This window comes from Drosophila biarmipes, unplaced genomic scaffold (assembly GCF_025231255.1).
Source record: "Drosophila biarmipes strain raj3 unplaced genomic scaffold, RU_DBia_V1.1 ptg000004l, whole genome shotgun sequence".
Taxonomy (NCBI): Eukaryota; Metazoa; Arthropoda; class Insecta; order Diptera; family Drosophilidae; genus Drosophila; species Drosophila biarmipes.
In genome coordinates this window covers 3581050-3600738 of record NW_026114526.1, presented here as the reverse complement: position 1 = coordinate 3600738, position 19689 = coordinate 3581050, and the positions used below count along the sequence as shown (strand labels likewise).

Below are 19689 nucleotides of genomic sequence, written 5' to 3'. Positions count from 1 at the left end.
TATTGCTTTTTAGTGTACATGTACTCTCCCAAACTTCCAAAGCTCACGCTATCCTAGTGGAAACAGTCCCTGCACAACAAGGCCTAGATTCCGACGTGGCAGGAGCTGAACGCATTCCTTACGGAGCGTCACCGGACCTTAGAAGCCATCGACGATGTACAGCCGTCAGGTTCGAGCCGATCTCTGCCTAATACATCCGCCCCCACTCCACCGCCTCGAGGAATAAAATCTTACGAGACAAGGGTAGCACCTAAGCATAAAGGGTGTGACCTTTGTAAGATGGAAAACCATCCGGTCCGCACATATGCACGATTTCTGCAGATGACGGTCGAAGAGCGGTCGGCATATATAAAGAGAAAGCAGCTATGTCTAAACTTCTTCGCACGAGGGCATCCGCTGCGTGATCGCCAAAGTACTCACCGCCATCACACCTTACTACACAGAGGCAACTCTCCCCTATCGCCTTCGAATCCATCGCCGAGAGCCAGATCAAGACCAAATACGCCAGTTGCGACCGCAACGTGGTCTTCGAACTTTACTGTCGAAATTTACTTTGCGACGGGGTATAGATCCGTCTTGCGGGGCTCTGCCATAATTGCAATCTGTTATCTAGGGTAGAATTTTAAAGCTTGAGCCCTAATAGATTCAGACACTGGAGGAACCATTATTTATGAACGGTTGTTCAAATTAATTAAGTTGCCTTATCCAAAGCGATCATCTTCGACACCAAGAGTACAGCCAAAACTCTCGGAGTACGATGGAAAGCGAAGTCCGTCCCAACAGATCTAGCAACGGAAATCTTCCTTACAAAACGCCAAGTCCTTTCCCAAATTGCAATGCTGTTCGATCCAGAAGGCCTGCTCGCTCCATTTTTTGTATGTGGCAAAATCTTTATGCAAGAGATTTTTCTTCAAGATCTATGTTGGGATAATAAACTTGCAACTGAGCTGTGCCAATGGTGGAACAGCTTCCTCTAGAGTTATTGGGTACGAGACCAAGTCAGAACACCAAGATGGGTTTTCTTTCGTCCTGAGTTCACAAAAGGTATACGGAGCTGCGATTTAAGATGGGCCATAGGACGATGGTGCACTCGCTCACGGACAAGACCCGTCTGACGCTAGTCTAATCGGTGTCCCTTCCGGGGCTGGAGTTATGTGGGGTCCCCCTTTGTCTGAGATGGCCGAATCCATCCTTCCTAATATGCCGAGGGTGACGGAAAAACTCCATTGCACTTTGGGAAATTTTACCACTTCTTCTGGCCAAAAAAAGGAAAAAAACAAAATTGTCTAATTGGGTGTTGAATACTTAAACAGCTCATGACAATTTGTACTCTGCGCATATAACAAATTATACCGGAAGAGCTTGTCTCATTACAAAGGGGTATGTGTTGCTTTTTGTTTGTTTTTCTACAAAGGCCATCCATCTAGATCCTATACCCGACTTAAAGACTGAAAAATTTCTTGCTTCCTTCCCTCGTTTCGTTTCGATAATGAAAAGTCCTTCGTCGGCGCTTCCACCGTGCATTTCCGAAATTTTCTGGAAGCAGTTAAAGAGTCTTTGATTGATACGTATAATTCATTCCTCCTGGGCACCCCATTTGGACAGCCTATGGGAAGCTGGTGTGAAAAGCTTCAAGACCTTGTTTTACAAGTCCACCGCTACACGGAAGAACACCTTTGAAGAGCTGTCCACCCTCCTAGAGAAAATCGAAGCTTGTCCAAATTCCAGACTGCTATATTCTATGTCCGAGGATCCAGCTGATCTTTTAGCGTTGGAGCCTGAGGTAAAGGGCGAATCGAAGTTTATTATGAACCGGTGGCAGCCCTTAAAGTCTCTCCATCAACAATTCCGAACTCGTGGGAAGGATAAGTACCTTAAAGAGCTCCACAAGCGCAACAAGTGGCAAGTTCCCACAGAAAATGTGCGCGTCGGCGACATGGTCGTCATTAAGGATGACAATTTGCCCTCAAATGAGTGGCTACTCGGAAGAACAGAAACAGTTTTTCCGGGAACCGATGGCAAGGTCCGCGTCGTAGACATTCGTACGGCACGCGTCCAGTGACCAAGGTGGTTCTTCTTCCAGGAGAGCTATCCAAAGCCACTTTGTAATCAGCTGTTTGAATTTTCCTCATCCTTATCCAGACTTTCGAAAGGTATTCAATCGTACCGATGCCGATTCTGCCCAGGAATTCATCCTCTTGAGAAATGTCCCTGAAGCTGAGCGCAGAGAAGCGGCTGCGGACAGTGCTGATACGAGCGACCCAAACCACCACACGGTGCTCCACATGCACGAGCGCGCTTCCAGGAACAAGTCCAGCTCCCAGCCACAGCCCGCTTCTTCGCAGCGTTCGCTCTGGCAAGATCCTCCAATTCGCAAAACGCTTGCCACTTGACCGCGTCATAGCGTCAACGTCCTGCGCTGGTGGTCGTAGATACCGGGGAGAAGACGTTCGACACCGCCGCAGTTATCGTTCCGTGCACACCGTGCTCAATCGATGCGTCCTTGGCCACCGACGACAAACGTGGGAGAGGAGAGGATCTGTACGGCGACGATTCGGTCGAAAGTCGACGTGGCGATCAAGTTGGAAGTGGTCCTCAAGATCGAGTCGAACGTGCGCATCCGCATTCCCATCTGTGCGCTCAGTGAGACCGCGGTGACGAAGTTCAGGGAGCTACCGTTTGCAGATGAGCGGTTTCATCGGCCAGCCACCTTGATCCTGGGCGCGGACGTCTACCAGAAAGTGATACAGCCGGGATTCCTCACGAGCGAGGTGGGACTACCGGTAGCCCAGAAGACGGTGTTCGGGTGGATCCTCTCTCTTTGTAAGCAGGCTTAAGGCGTAGGCAACTCGTTGCAACGCTAGCGACTGCAAGAGGGGCGGAATGTTCACCCTGGCACCGCTTTCCTATTGCACCTCTTTTCTGGCGCACCGCCATCCCGCTCCTATCCCGTCTCCCCTCCGTGGAATCACCACTGCGCTTTGGATCGCGGGACTCTTCTTAGGCTTAGTTAGTCCGATTTTGTCACTGACTAAAATAAAACAGCGATCGCACCCCCGACTCCGTTCCAAAGTTAAAAGTTGTGTATTTCAATCTTTCGGTCACCGGGGCAATTCGAGAAGCGAGTGTCTATTCTTTACAGCGTAGGAACCACCCGCCATGCCAGCCGAATCCCAAAGCAGCAGCCGACCACACGGCGCCGCCGCCGATTCCCGCCGCTGCAGACTATCAGCGCCGCATACCGCGTTACCCGCTACCCCACGGCATTCATTATTTCTGTTGAATAAATTGCTTGCTTTTATCTAACCAGCATACTGTATTGCTTGTGCAAATATAGCTTTTTTACTTTCTGTTGGTCACACGAATTTATGGTATTTTTTATTTCCATTGCTTTTTTTGTCCTGAGTGTTACTCATGTATTCGTTGTATATATACTGTTAAGAAACTGTAAATTTGAATCAACATTGGGAATTGTATACAATGCTTGCCATTTAAAAGAGTTTTATTCTGAGCCCATTTGCGTATAATTTATATCATTTAAATATTCCTCTTTTGGCGTATTTCTCAGCGCTTCATTCACGAAAAATACGTCAAGTAAGGTTTGCGAGGATTTTGTAAAATGGGTAGGGTGTGGGTCATTTGCTTGCAAAAGCCCGAGTAATAAAAGGTCTGCGCAGAGACTAGATTCAATTTAAAGATCACTGTTGAAATCACCGGTTAAAACATGTTAGATACGAGTAGCATGTAGTATGATGTAGTCTATATGCATAGCCAATAAGAATGTTTTGAGAATTTGTTCCTCGTACTTCTACAATTAAGTATTTTGTTGCACTATCTAACGCTTGCTGACATTAACTTTACATTTAAATAGTTTGCGAGCAAAAATAGCAGCACAATGAATATATGAACTACTAAACACAGATAATATCGACTTTTAAATTTTCGAATAGGTATCTCATCGACCATATTAGAGACACTGCGCGTTTATGTGACCTACTTTGAAACCTGTAGTTTGTTTACAAATTAATTCTCATCAGTGCATAGCTGTAAGGTTTTGATTATACTCGATTGCAGACAGAAGTACTAACAATATAAGTATTTTGAATTGCTAAGTCATGGAATACACACGGAACCACACATATTACACCAAGAGTGCAAATTGCAATTGAAAGTAAATATAAATACAACTAATACAACTTTAAATTGAACATTTGGAACATTTAGACAAGCTGCATTAACGAAATAAATTAAATGTCGGTTTATCCTTCGTCGAGTAGGTTTCAGCAGGTGTTTTATGCAAGCCAGGATTCATGCCGTTGAGGGCCTTTACGTTCTCAATGTATAGGACCTCATCATTTTTACGTGGACTGTTGCTCGACGAGTAAAGACAGCTGATAGGACCTTTTGACGCTTCCTTAAAAATCTCGTAGTTTGATTTAGTCAACTGTTCTGTCAAATAGATTGGAGTGGGCGAATCTATACCAACATAACTTAGAGAAAGCTGACATTTCGTTTCAGGCCGTAGGGCACCCACGGAACGTATCAGGTTAACCGTGCCTTCAACTATAGAATTCTCATTCAGAGGGTTTCACCCGAAAAATATCTCGGATTCCTGGTAGTAGGAGTAACTTGAATGTTAATGCAAAGCCCTCACATCCCTTGATTTAATGGTACCCCATGAAGGCGGATCTCACAAGCTACCCTTTTATAACAGACTAAAAACTATGTTTAAAATAATTACAGCAAAATTGAAAAAAAAAATTCCGTGTATCCGTATTAACTGTCGTTTTTTTTGTATTAGATATTATATAAAAGGAAAGTTTAGGATTTTTATTGAATTAACGCGGTTAAGCCTAGTACAATATTTAAGAAACTTAATTAATTAAATAACTATTTTCGTTTTAGGCAACAGACAGAAGCGCTTTGTTGTGCAAGTTGCAGGGCATTTAGATTCCGTAAAAATTATGCATTTTATTATTTCTCCCGCTTTTGTTTACTAAAAAAAGAAACAAATATATGATAACAGATATAACAGATTTCTTTTAAGAAAATATTTTCAGGAAAACATTATTCAAAATTACTTTCTAGCCAAAGCAATGCCCAGTCCCAATATTCCACCAAGTACGAGGGCTGCTCCACCAGCGACTGCCATGCCCTTTGCAACTTCCTTATCAATTTGCTTATTAATGTAGTCCTGAAATGCATTTTTTAAATTATCATTTAAATCGACCATCTAATACAAGAGTGACATAAGCTAAAAAACAAATTTAAGATAACACAGATAAAACAGTGACAAAAATGAACTTTGTGAAATTAACTTTATCTAAAAAAAAAGATGTAATATAAAAATTATTATGGTTAGAGTCAAATGTTCAAGGTACCGCTCCAGCTGTATTATGATTTGGTATTTATTGTAATTTGTTCGTCAAAATCGTGTGATTTAATATTTAAGTTAAAACCAAGTCAGATAAATATATTCAAGTTTAAATACCAGGTTTTTTTTCTTTTCGTGTTGTGAAAGCGGCTCCACCATATTTCCAACAGTAACTTGTATAACTTTTCAATTTAATCACGGAACTGAAGTAAAATACAGTTAAATTTTAAGTGCAATTTTGTACATTTGCATCCTTTTTTAAGAAAAAATAATACTTTTCAAATCTAAATTGAGTTTTTGTGTGTATTTATCAGTTTGTCGAAACGCGTTCCCCGGAGTGGTCTCTTAGGTTTTTGCAATAGGCAGAAGTCACACGGAGCCAAATCAGGAAAATACGGTGGTTGCGGAACGACATTGTAGATCAAAAAATTCACTCTTGATCGTTTGGTGAACACAAGCGTAAATATAGTACTGATACTGACATTGACATGAAATTACCGCCAGATGTCATGCACAGTCCTGCCAACTCAAGCAAAAAAGAACTATTCCGTCATCTTAAGCCCCCATTTCGTCCTGTATAATTAAAGTAGGGAATATTTTTGTTTAATGCAATGGTATTTTGAGTGTTTCAGTAAAAATGTTAGTGTTAGTTTTAATTAATTAATTAATTGAAAAACATTCGGATTTGGAAAAACTCAAAATCCGCTTTTCTCCTTTTAATATACGAGTATGAAATTTACAATAATATATATATAAACTAGAAAAGTATATTACATTTTCAAATTATTTTATAGTTTATCTTTAAAAACTAAATTGGCAGCAAACAAATTATTAGCACGTATTTGGTGTTAGGTATTTCCTTTAAACTTAATCAGTTTGCCCGCTTTTATTGCCTGAATTATTTTTGCCACTAAATTTAAATGGAACGGGGCGAAATTACTGTCTTAAAATCGGATTAGTTCTTAGAAAGTTGATTTCAGTTAGAAGTTTGCAACGCAGTGAAGGAGACGTTTCCGACCCCATTAAGTATATATATTCTTGATCAGCGTCACAAGACGAGTCGAACCAGACATGTCTTTCCGTCCGCCCGTTTCTACGCAAACTATCTGAGTTTTTAAACTATCGGGCTAAAACTTTCCCAAAAGTGTTATTTCTATTGCAGGTAGTATATAAGTCGGAACCAGCCGGATCGGACAACTATATCTTATAGCTCCCATTGGAATTATCGGGGAAAAATTTTTTAAAAATTATATCTTTGATGTTTTTTAACATACACCTTTCTAAGCTTGGATGTAACATTTTTAAATAAGTTCTGAATTTCTAATTAAATTTTATTAAAATCGGACGACTATATCATAGCTGTCATAGGAACGATCGGATAATTGGTGGGAAATAATATGAAACAAATTATAGCTTTCGGGCTTTTTGACATATTATCTGAAATATTGGAAATATAAATTTTTATATTTTTAAGAATTTCGAATTCAATTTAATAAAATTATTAATTATTTCTTAGAACTGCAAACTTCGGCTTGCAAACTTCCACAGGACCGATCGAGAAAGCGCTTTAATCGATGGAGCTAGTGAAATTGGGGTAAGTGACCAAGAAAATATTATCCTTCATCTTATTTTGTTATGCCTAAAATAGCGGAACATTTTTTGAGTTTCCATGTAAGGTGCAATAAAAAAAAGATGTGCAATAAGAAACGAAAGGAAAATATTCATGCACTTTTAAAAATAATAACGCTAAGCTCAAAGTTTATTTTTTTAGGTAGGGAGGGCAGACCAGATCAGAGGGTATTTTTTTGTTAGTGTAGGGAAATAAAGTGACAGCCTCAGCTGAGTCGTGTGGAGTGTATGTGCAAAATCGTTCCCTTCGTAGCTCTTGCCACGGCACGCAAATCAAGTAGAAGATTGCAAAAAGGCACTGGAAAAAGGAACAAGGTCACCACCCCACTTGTCGACGAGCCAGGCCGAGATAATTTCGCGTGCATACTTTTTTCCAAGTGTATCATCTAGACTGAATCGTTTCAAAACACATCCAATTTAACGTCTCACCTTTCTTTCACACTTACTTAAAAATATTGGTGATGTACAATTAGATTTATGTCGATGGATTTATGTCAGAGGGTTTCACCCGAAAAATATCTCGGATTCCTGGTAGTAGGAGTAACTTGAATGTTAATGCAAAGCCCTCACATCCCTTGATTTAATGGTACCCCATGAAGGCGGATCTCACAAGCTACCCTTTTATAACAGACTAAAAACTATGTTTAAAATAATTACAGCAAAATTGAAAAAAAAAAATTCCGTGTATCCGTATTAACTGTCGTTTTTTTTTGTATTAGATATTATATAAAAGGAAAGTTTAGGATTTTTATTGAATTAACGCGGTTAAGCCTAGTACAATATTTAAGAAACTTAATTAATTAAATAACTATTTTCGTTTTAGGCAACAGACAGAAGCGCTTTGTTGTGCAAGTTGCAGGGCATTTAGATTCCGTAAAAATTATGCATTTTATTATTTCTCCCGCTTTTGTTTACTAAAAAAAGAAACAAATATATGATAACAGATATAACAGATTTCTTTTAAGAAAATATTTTCAGGAAAACATTATTCAAAATTACTTTCTAGCCAAAGCAATGCCCAGTCCCAATATTCCACCAAGTACGAGGGCTGCTCCACCAGCGACTGCCATGCCCTTTGCAACTTCCTTATCAATTTGCTTATTAATGTAGTCCTGAAATGCATTTTTTAAATTATCATTTAAATCGACCATCTAATACAAGAGTGACATAAGCTAAAAAACAAATTTAAGATAACACAGATAAAACAGTGACAAAAATGAACTTTGTGAAATTAACTTTATCTAAAAAAAAAGATGTAATATAAAAATTATTATGGTTAGAGTCAAATGTTCAAGGTACCGCTCCAGCTGTATTATGATTTGGTATTTATTGTAATATGTTCGTCAAAATCGTGTGATTTAATATTTAAGTTAAAACCAAGTCAGATAAATATATTCAAGTTTAAATACCAAGTTTTTTTTCTTTTCGTGTTGTGAAAGCGGCTCCACCATATTTCCAACAGTAACTTGTATAACTTTTCAATTTAATCACGGAACTGAAGTAAAATACAGTTAAATTTTAAGTGCAATTTTGTACATTTGCATCCTTTTTTAAAAAAAAAAATAATACTTTTCAAATCTAAATTGAGTTTTTGTGTGTATTTATCAGTTTGTCGAAACGCGTTCCCCGGAGTGGTCTCTTAGGTTTTTGCAATAGGCAGAAGTCACACGGAGCCAAATCAGGAAAATACGGTGGTTGCGGAACGACATTGTAGATCAAAAAATTCACTCTTGATCGTTTGGTGAACACAAGCGTAAATATAGTACTGATACTGACATTGGTATTTATTGTAATTTGTTCGTCAAAATCGTGTGATTTAATATTTAAGTTAAAACCAAGTCAGATAAATATATTCAAGTTTAAATACCAAGTTTTTTTTCTTTTCGTGTTGTGAAAGCGGCTCCACCATATTTCCAACAGTAACTTGTATAACTTTTCAATTTAATCACGGAACTGAAGTAAAATACAGTTAAATTTTAAGTGCAATTTTGTACATTTGCATCCTTTTTTAAGAAAAAATAATACTTTTCAAATCTAAATTGAGTTTTTGTGTGTATTTATCAGTTTGTCGAAACGCGTTCCCCGGAGTGGTCTCTTAGGTTTTTGCAATAGGCAGAAGTCACACGGAGCCAAATCAGGAAAATACGGTGGTTGCGGAACGACATTGTAGATCAAAAAATTCACTCTTGATCGTTTGGTGAACACAAGCGTAAATATAGTACTGATACTGACATTGACATGAAATTACCGCCAGATGTCATGCACAGTCCTGCCAACTCAAGCAAAAAAGAACTATTCCGTCATCTTAAGCCCCCATTTCGTCCTGTATAATTAAAGTACGGAATATTTTTGTTTAATGCAATGGTGTTTTGAGTGTTTCAGTAAAAATGTTAATGTTAGTTTTTATTAATTAATTCATTAATTGAAAAACATTCGGATTTGGAAAAACTCAAAATCCGCTTTTCTCCTCTTAATATACGAGTTTGAAATTTACAATAATATATATATAAACTAGAAAAGTATATTACATTTTCAAATTATTTTATAGTTTATCTTTGAAAACTAAATTGGCAGCAAACAAATTATTAGCACGTATTTGGTGTTAGGTATTTCCTTTAAACTTAATCAGTTTGCCCGCTTTTATTGCCTGAATTATTTTTGCCACTAAATTTAAATGGAACGGGGCGAAATTACTGTCTTAAAATCGGATTAGTTCTTAGAAGTTTGATTTCAGTTAGAAGTTTGCAACACAGTGAAGGAGACGTTTCCGACCCCATTAAGTATATATATTCTTGATCAGCGTCACAAGACGAGTCGAACCAGACATGTCTTTCCGTCCGCCCGTTTCTACGCAAACTATCTCAGTTTTTAAACTATCGGGCTAAAACTTTCCCAAAAGTGTTATTTCTATTGCAGGTAGTATATAAGTCGGAACCAGCCGGATCGGACAACTATATCTTATAGCTCCCATTGGAACTATCGGGGAAAAATTTTTTAAAAATTATATCTTTGATGTTTTTTAACATACACCTTTCTAAGCTTGGATGTAACATTTTTAAATAAGTTCTGAATTTCTAATTAAATTTTATTAAAATCGGACGACTATATCATAGCTGTCATAGGAACGATCGGATAATTGGTGGGAAATAATATGAAACAAATTATAGCTTTCGGGCTTTTTGACATATTATCTGAAATATTGGAAATATAAATTTTTATATTTTTAAGAATTTCGAATTCAATTTAATAAAATTATTAATTATTTCTTAGAACTGCAAACTTCGGCTTGCAAACTTCCACAGGACCGATCGAGAAAGCGCTTTAATCGATGGAGCTAGTGAAATTGGGGTAAGTGACCAAGAAAATGTTATCCTTCATCTTATTTTGTTATGCCTAAAATAGCGGAACATTTTTTGAGTTTCCATGTAAGGTGACCCACTGTGCGGCTCAACGGAAGACAAATTAAATAACGTGCAATAAAAAAAAGATGTGCAATAAGAAACGAAAGGAAAATATTCATGCACTTTTAAAAATAATAACGCTAAGCTCAAAGTTTATTTTTTTAGGTAGGGAGGGCAGACCAGATCAGAGGGTATTTTTTTGTTAGTGTAGGGAAATAAAGTGACAGCCTCAGCTGAGTCGTGTGGAGTGTATGTGCAAAATCGTTCCCTTCGTAGCTCTTGTCGCGGCACGCAAATCAAGTAGAAGATTGCAAAAAGGCACTGGAAAAAGGAACAAGGTCACCACCCCACTTGTCGACGAGCCAGGCCGAGATAATTTCGCGTGCATACTTTTTTCCAAGTGTATCATCTAGACTGAATCGTTTCAAAACACATCCAATTTAACGTCTCACCTTTCTTTCACACTTACTTAAAAATATTGGTGATGTACAATCAATGTCGATGGATTTATGTCAGAAGGTTTCACCCGAAAAATATCTCGGATTCCTGGTAGTAGGAGTAACTTGAATGTTAATGCAAAGCCCTCACATCCCTTGATTTAATGGTACCCCATGAAGGCGGATCTCACAAGCTACCCTTTTATAACAGACTAAAAACTATGTTTAAAATAATTACAGCAAAATTGAAAAAAAAAATTCCGTGTATCCGTATTAACTGTCGTTTTTTTTGTATTAGATATTATATAAAAGGAAAGTTTAGGATTTTTATTGAATTAACGCGGTTAAGCCTAGTACAATATTTAAGAAACTTAATTAATTAAATAACTATTTTCGTTTTAGGCAACAGACAGAAGCGCTTTGTTGTGCAAGTTGCAGGGCATTTAGATTCCGTAAAAATTATGCATTTTATTATTTCTCCCGCTTTTGTTTACTAAAAAAAGAAACAAATATATGATAACAGATATAACAGATTTCTTTTAAGAAAATATTTTCAGGAAAACATTATTCAAAATTACTTTCTAGCCAAAGCAATGCCCAGTCCCAATATTCCACCAAGTACGAGGGCTGCTCCACCAGCGACTGCCATGCCCTTTGCAACTTCCTTATCAATTTGCTTATTAATGTAGTCCTGAAATGCATTTTTTAAATTATCATTTAAATCGACCATCTAATACAAGAGTGACATAAGCTAAAAAACAAATTTAAGATAACACAGATAAAACAGTGATAAAAATGAACTTTGTGAAATTAACTTTATCTAAAAAAAAGATGTAATATAAAAATTATTATGGTTAGAGTCAAATGTTCAAGGTACCGCTCCAGCTGTATTATGATTTGGTATTTATTGTAATTTGTTCGTCAAAATCGTGTGATTTAATATTTAAGTTAAAACCAAGTCAGATAAATATATTCAAGTTTAAATACCAAGTTTTTTTTCTTTTCGTGTTGTGAAAGCGGCTCCACCATATTTCCAACAGTAACTTGTATAACTTTTCAATTTAATCACGGAACTGAAGTAAAATACAGTTAAATTTTAAGTGCAATTTTGTACATTTGTATCCTTTTTTAAGAAAAAATAATACTTTTCAAATCTAAATTGAGTTTTTGTGTGTATTTATCAGTTTGTCGAAACGCGTTCCCCGGAGTGGTCTCTTAGGTTTTTGCAATAGGCAGAAGTCACACGGAGCCAAATCAGGAAAATACGGTGGTTGCGGAACGACATTGTAGATCAAAAAATTCACTCTTGATCGTTTGGTGAACACAAGCGTAAATATAGTACTGATACTGACATTGACATGAAATTACCGCCAGATGTCATGCACAGTCCTGCCAACTCAAGCAAAAAAGAACTATTCCGTCATCTTAAGCCCCCATTTCGTCCTGTATAATTAAAGTAGGGAATATTTTTGTTTAATGCAATGGTGTTTTGAGTGTTTCAGTAAAAATGTTAGTGTTAGTTTTAATTAATTAATTAATTGAAAAACATTCGGATTTGGAAAAACTCAAAATCCGCTTTTCTCCTTTTAATATACGAGTATGAAATTTACAATAATATATATATAAACTAGAAAAGTATATTACATTTTCAAATTATTTTATAGTTTATCTTTAAAAACTAAATTAGCAGCAAACAAATTATTAGCACGTATTTGGTGTTAGGTATTTCCTTTAAACTTAATCAGTTTGCCCGCTTTTATTGCCTGAATTATTTTTGCCACTAAATTTAAATGGAACGGGGCGAAATTACTGTCTTAAAATCGGATTAGTTCTTAGAAAGTTGATTTCAGTTAGAAGTTTGCAACGCAGTGAAGGAGACGTTTCCGACCCCATTAAGTATATATATTCTTGATCAGCGTCACAAGACGAGTCGAACCAGACATGTCTTTCCGTCCGCCCGTTTCTACGCAAACTATCTCAGTTTTTAAACTATCGGGCTAAAACTTTCCCAAAAGTGTTATTTCTATTGCAGGTAGTATATAAGTCGGAACCAGCCGGATCGGACAACTATATCTTATAGCTCCCATTGGAACTATCGGGGAAAAATTTTTTAAAAATTATATCTTTGATGTTTTTTAACATACACCTTTCTAAGCTTGGATGTAACATTTTTAAATAAGTTCTGAATTTCTAATTAAATTTTATTAAAATCGGACGACTATATCATAGCTGTCATAGGAACGATCGGATAATTGGTGGGAAATAATATGAAACAAATTATAGCTTTCGGGCTTTTTGACATATTATCTGAAATATTGGAAATATAAATTTTTATATTTTTAAGAATTTCGAATTCAATTTAATAAAATTATTAATTATTTCTTAGAACTGCAAACTTCGGCTTGCAAACTTCCACAGGACCGATCGAGAAAGCGCTTTAATCGATGGAGCTAGTGAAATTGGGGTAAGTGACCAAGAAAATGTTATCCTCCATCTTATTTTGTTATGCCTAAAATAGCGGAACATTTTTTGAGTTTCCATGTAAGGTGACCCACTGTGCGGCTTAACGGAAGACAAATTAAATAACGTGCAATAAAAAAAAGATGTGCAATAAGAAACGAAAGGAAAATATTCATGCACTTTTAAAAATAATAACGCTAAGCTCAAAGTTTATTTTTTTAGGTAGGGAGGGCAGACCAAATCAGAGGGTATTTTTTTGTTAGTGTAGGGAAATAAAGTGACAGCCTCAGCTGAGTCGTGTGGAGTGTATGTGCAAAATCGTTCCCTTCGTAGCTCTTGTCGCGGCACGCAAATCAAGTAGAAGATTGCAAAAAGGCACTGGAAAAAGGAACAAGGTCACCACCCCACTTGTCGACGAGCCAGGCCGAGATAATTTCGCGTGCATACTTTTTTCCAAGTGTATCATCTAGACTGAATCGTTTCAAAACACATCCAATTTAACGTCTCACCTTTCTTTCACACTTACTTAAAAATATTGGTGATGTACAATCAATGTCGATGGATTTATGTCAGAGGGTTTCACCCGAAAAATATCTCGGATTCCTGGTAGTAGGAGTAACTTGAATGTTAATGCAAAGCCCTCACATCCCTTGATTTAATGGTACCCCATGAAGGCGGATCTCACAAGCTACCCTTTTATAACAGACTAAAAACTATGTTTAAAATAATTACAGCAAAATTGAAAAAAAAAATTCCGTGTATCCGTATTAACTGTCGTTTTTTTTTGTATTAGATATTATATAAAAGGAAAGTTTAGGATTTTTATTGAATTAACGCGGTTAAGCCTAGTACAATATTTAAGAAACTTAATTAATTAAATAACTATTTTCGTTTTAGGCAACAGACAGAAGCGCTTTGTTGTGCAAGTTGCAGGGCATTTAGATTCCGTAAAAATTATGCATTTTATTATTTCTCCCGCTTTTGTTTACTAAAAAAAGAAACAAATATATGATAACAGATATAACAGATTTCTTTTAAGAAAATATTTTCAGGAAAACATTATTCAAAATTACTTTCTAGCCAAAGCAATGCCCAGTCCCAATATTCCACCAAGTACGAGGGCTGCTCCACCAGCGACTGCCATGCCCTTTGCAACTTCCTTATCAATTTGCTTATTAATGTAGTCCTGAAATGCATTTTTTAAATTATCATTTAAATCGACCATCTAATACAAGAGTGACATAAGCTAAAAAACAAATTTAAGATAACACAGATAAAACAGTGAAAAAAATGAACTTTGTGAAATTAACTTTATCTAAAAAAAAGATGTAATATAAAAATTATTATGGTTAGAGTCAAATGTTCAAGGTACCGCTCCAGCTGTATTATGATTTGGTATTTATTGTAATTTGTTCGTCAAAATCGTGTGATTTAATATTTAAGTTAAAACCAAGTCAGATAAATATATTCAAGTTTAAATACCAAGTTTTTTTTCTTTTCGTGTTGTGAAAGCGGCTCCACCATATTTCCAACAGTAACTTGTATAACTTTTCAATTTAATCACGGAACTGAAGTAAAATACAGTTAAATTTTAAGTGCAATTTTGTACATTTGCATCCTTTTTTAAAAAAAAAATAATACTTTTCAAATCGAAATTGAGTTTTTGTGTGTATTTATCAGTTTGTCGAAACGCGTTCCCCGGAGTGGTCTCTTAGGTTTTTGCAATAGGCAGAAGTCACACGGAGCCAAATCAGGAAAATACGGTGGTTGCGGAACGACATTGTAGATCAAAAAATTCACTCTTGATCGTTTGGTGAACACAAGCGTAAATATAGTACTGATACTGACATTGACATGAAATTACCGCCAGATGTCATGCACAGTCCTGCCAACTCAAGCAAAAAAGAACTATTCCGTCATCTTAAGCCCCCATTTCGTCCTGTATAATTAAAGTAGGGAATATTTTTGTTTAATGCAATGGTGTTTTGAGTGTTTCAGTAAAAATGTTAATGTTAGTTTTTATTAATTAATTAATTAATTGAAAAACATTCGGATTTGGAAAAACTCAAAATCCGCTTTTCTCCTTTTAATATACGAGTATGAAATTTACAATAATATATATATAAACTAGAAAAGTATATTACATTTTTAAATTATTTTATAGTTTATCTTTAAAAACTAAATTGGCAGCAAACAAATTATTAGCACGTATTTGGTGTTAGGTATTTCCTTTAAACTTAATCAGTTTGCCCGCTTTTATTGCCTGAATTACTTTTGCCACTAAATTTAAATGGAACGGGGCGAAATTACTGTCTTAAAATCGGATTAGTTCTTAGAAAGTTGATTTCAGTTAGAAGTTTGCAACGCAGTGAAGGAGACGTTTCCGACCCCATTAAGTATATATATTCTTGATCAGCGTCACAAGACGAGTCGAACCAGACATGTCTTTCCGTCCGCCCGTTTCTACGCAAACTATCTGAGTTTTTAAACTATCGGGCTAAAACTTTCCCAAAAGTGTTATTTCTATTGCAGGTAGTATATAAGTCGGAACCAGCCGGATCGGACAACTATATCTTATAGCTCCCATTGGAATTATCGGGGAAAAATTTTTTAAAAATTATATCTTTGATGTTTTTTAACATACACCTTTCTAAGCTTGGATGTAACATTTTTAAATAAGTTCTGAATTTCTAATTAAATTTTATTAAAATCGGACGACTATATCATAGCTGTCATAGGAACGATCGGATAATTGGTGGGAAATAATATGAAACAAATTATAGCTTTCGGGCTTTTTGACATATTATCTGAAATATTGGAAATATAAATTTTTATATTTTTAAGAATTTCGAATTCAATTTAATAAAATTATTAATTATTTCTTAGAACTGCAAACTTCGGCTTGCAAACTTCCACAGGACCGATCGAGAAAGCGCTTTAATCGATGGAGCTAGTGAAATTGGGGTAAGTGACCAAGAAAATATTATCCTTCATCTTATTTTGTTATGCCTAAAATAGCGGAACATTTTTTGAGTTTCCATGTAAGGTGCAATAAAAAAAAGATGTGCAATAAGAAACGAAAGGAAAATATTCATGCACTTTTAAAAATAATAACGCTAAGCTCAAAGTTTATTTTTTTAGGTAGGGAGGGCAGACCAGATCAGAGGGTATTTTTTTGTTAGTGTAGGGAAATAAAGTGACAGCCTCAGCTGAGTCGTGTGGAGTGTATGTGCAAAATCGTTCCCTTCGTAGCTCTTGCCACGGCACGCAAATCAAGTAGAAGATTGCAAAAAGGCACTGGAAAAAGGAACAAGGTCACCACCCCACTTGTCGACGAGCCAGGCCGAGATAATTTCGCGTGCATACTTTTTTCCAAGTGTATCATCTAGACTGAATCGTTTCAAAACACATCCAATTTAACGTCTCACCTTTCTTTCACACTTACTTAAAAATATTGGTGATGTACAATTAGATTTATGTCGATGGATTTATGTCAGAGGGTTTCACCCGAAAAATATCTCGGATTCCTGGTAGTAGGAGTAACTTGAATGTTAATGCAAAGCCCTCACATCCCTTGATTTAATGGTACCCCATGAAGGCGGATCTCACAAGCTACCCTTTTATAACAGACTAAAAACTATGTTTAAAATAATTACAGCAAAATTGAAAAAAAAAAATTCCGTGTATCCGTATTAACTGTCGTTTTTTTTTGTATTAGATATTATATAAAAGGAAAGTTTAGGATTTTTATTGAATTAACGCGGTTAAGCCTAGTACAATATTTAAGAAACTTAATTAATTAAATAACTATTTTCGTTTTAGGCAACAGACAGAAGCGCTTTGTTGTGCAAGTTGCAGGGCATTTAGATTCCGTAAAAATTATGCATTTTATTATTTCTCCCGCTTTTGTTTACTAAAAAAAGAAACAAATATATGATAACAGATATAACAGATTTCTTTTAAGAAAATATTTTCAGGAAAACATTATTCAAAATTACTTTCTAGCCAAAGCAATGCCTAGTCCCAATATTCCACCAAGTACGAGGGCTGCTCCACCAGCGACTGCCATGCCCTTTGCAACTTCCTTATCAATTTGCTTATTAATGTAGTCCTGAAATGCATTTTTTAAATTATCATTTAAATCGACCATCTAATACAAGAGTGACATAAGCTAAAAAACAAATTTAAGATAACACAGATAAAACAGTGAAAAAAATGAACTTTGTGAAATTAAATTTATCTAAAAAAAAAGATGTAATATAAAAATTATTATGGTTAGAGTCAAATGTTTAAGGTACCGCTCCAGCTGTATTATGATTTGGTATTTATTGTAATTTGTTCGTCAAAATCGTGTGATTTAATATTTAAGTTAAAACCAAGTCAGATAAATATATTCAAGTTTAAATACCAAGTTTTTTTTCTTTTCGTGTTGTGAAAGCGGCTCCACCATATTTCCAACAGTAACTTGTATAACTTTTCAATTTAATCACGGAACTGAAGTAAAATACAGTTAAATTTTAAGTGCAATTTTGTACATTTGCATCCTTTTTTAAGAAAAAGTAATACTTTTCAAATCTAAATTGAGTTTTTGTGTGTATTTATCAGTTTGTCGAAACGCGTTCCCCGGAGTGGTCTCTTAGGTTTTTGCAATAGGCAGAAGTCACACGGAGCCAAATCAGGAAAATACGGTGGTTGCGGAACGACATTGTAGATCAAAAAATTCACTCTTGATCGTTTGGTGAACACAAGCGTAAATATAGTACTGATACTGACATTGACATGAAATTACCGCCAGATGTCATGCACAGTCCTGCCAACTCAAGCAAAAAAGAACTATTCCGTCATCTTAAGCCCCCATTTCGTCCTGTATAATTAAAGTAGGGAATATTTTTGTTTAATGCAATGGTGTTTTGAGTGTTTCAGTAAAAATGTTAATGTTAGTTTTTATTAATTAATTAATTAATTGAAAAACATTCGGATTTGGAAAAACTCAAAATCCGCTTTTCTCCTTTTAATATACGAGTATGAAATTTACAATAATATATATATAAACTAGAAAAGTATATTACATTTTTAAATTATTTTATAGTTTATCTTTAAAAACTAAATTGGCAGCAAACAAATTATTAGCACGTATTTGGTGTTAGGTATTTCCTTTAAACTTAATCAGTTTGCCCGCTTTTATTGCCTGAATTATTTTTGCCACTAAATTTAAATGGAACGGGGCGAAATTACTGTCTTAAAATCGGATTAGTTCTTAGAAAGTTGATTTCAGTTAGAAGTTTGCAACGCAGTGAAGGAGACGTTTCCGACCCCATTAAGTATATATATTCTTGATCAGCGTCACAAGACGAGTCGAACCAGACATGTCTTTCCGTCCGCCCGTTTCTACGCAAACTATCTCAGTTTTTAAACTATCGGGCTAAAACTTTCCCAAAAGTGTTATTTCTATTGCAGGTAGTATATAAGTCGGAACCAGCCGGATCGGACAACTATATCTTATAGCTCCCATTGGAACTATCGGGGAAAAATTTTTTAAAAATTATATCTTTGATGTTTTTTAACATACACCTTTCTAAGCTTGGATGTAACATTTTTAAATAAGTTCTGAATTTCTAATTAAATTTTATTAAAATCGGACGACTATATCATAGCTGTCATAGGAACGATCGGATAATTGGTGGGAAATAATATGAAATATTGGAAATATAAATTTTTATATTTTTAAGAATTTCGAATTCAATTTAATAAAATTATTAATTATTTCTTAGAACTGCAAACTTCGGCTTGCAAACTTCCACAGGACCGATCGAGAAAGCGCTTTAATCGATGGAGCTAGTGAAATTGGGGTAAGTGACCAAGAAAATGTTATCCTCCATCTTATTTTGTTATGCCTAAAATAGCGGAACATTTTTTGAGTTTCCATGTAAGGTGACCCACTGTGCGGCTCAACGGAAGACAAATTAAATAACGTGCAATAAAAAAAAGATGTGCAATAAGAAACGAAAGGAAAATATTCATGCACTTTTAAAAATAATAACGCTAAGCTCAAAGTTTATTTTTTTAGGTAGGGAGGGCAGACCAGATCAGAGGGTATTTTTTTGTTAGTGTAGGGAAATAAAGTGACAGCCTCAGCTGAGTCGTGTGGAGTGTATGTGCAAAATCGTTCCCTTCGTAGCTCTTGTCGCGGCACGCAAATCAAGTAGAAGATTGCAAAAAGGCACTGGAAAAAGGAACAAGGTCACCACCCCACTTGTCGTCGAGCCAGGCCGAGATAATTTCGCGTGCATCCTTTTTTCCAAGTGTATCATCTAGACTGAATCGTTTCAAAACACATCCAATTTAACGTCTCACCTTTCTTTCACACTTACTTAAAAATATTGGTGAT

At 35.8% G+C, this 19689-nt stretch overlaps 1 protein-coding gene across 39 annotated transcripts in view; it reads right to left on the bottom strand.

Moving 5' to 3' along the window:
• Positions 1–4815: 4815 nt before the first annotated feature.
• LOC108036555 (mitochondrial fission 1 protein) overlaps positions 4816–19689 on the bottom strand; it is a 29756-nt gene continuing 14882 nt past the window's right edge. For 5 of the 39 annotated variants that reach the window (XM_050889636.1, XM_050889644.1, XM_050889648.1 and 2 more), the window contains one exon: positions 4816–4996. In XM_050889636.1, coding sequence (XP_050745593.1) covers positions 4975–4996 — 22 coding nt within the window. In that variant the 3' untranslated portion in view covers positions 4816–4974. Of the gene's footprint in view, positions 4997–5081; positions 5195–7736; positions 7918–8002; positions 8116–11153; positions 11335–11419; positions 11533–14108; positions 14290–14374; positions 14488–17033; positions 17215–17299; positions 17413–19689 lie in introns of those variants that run through there. The other 34 variants (XM_050889637.1, XM_050889645.1, XM_050889634.1 and 31 more) reach the window with 19 other exon arrangements.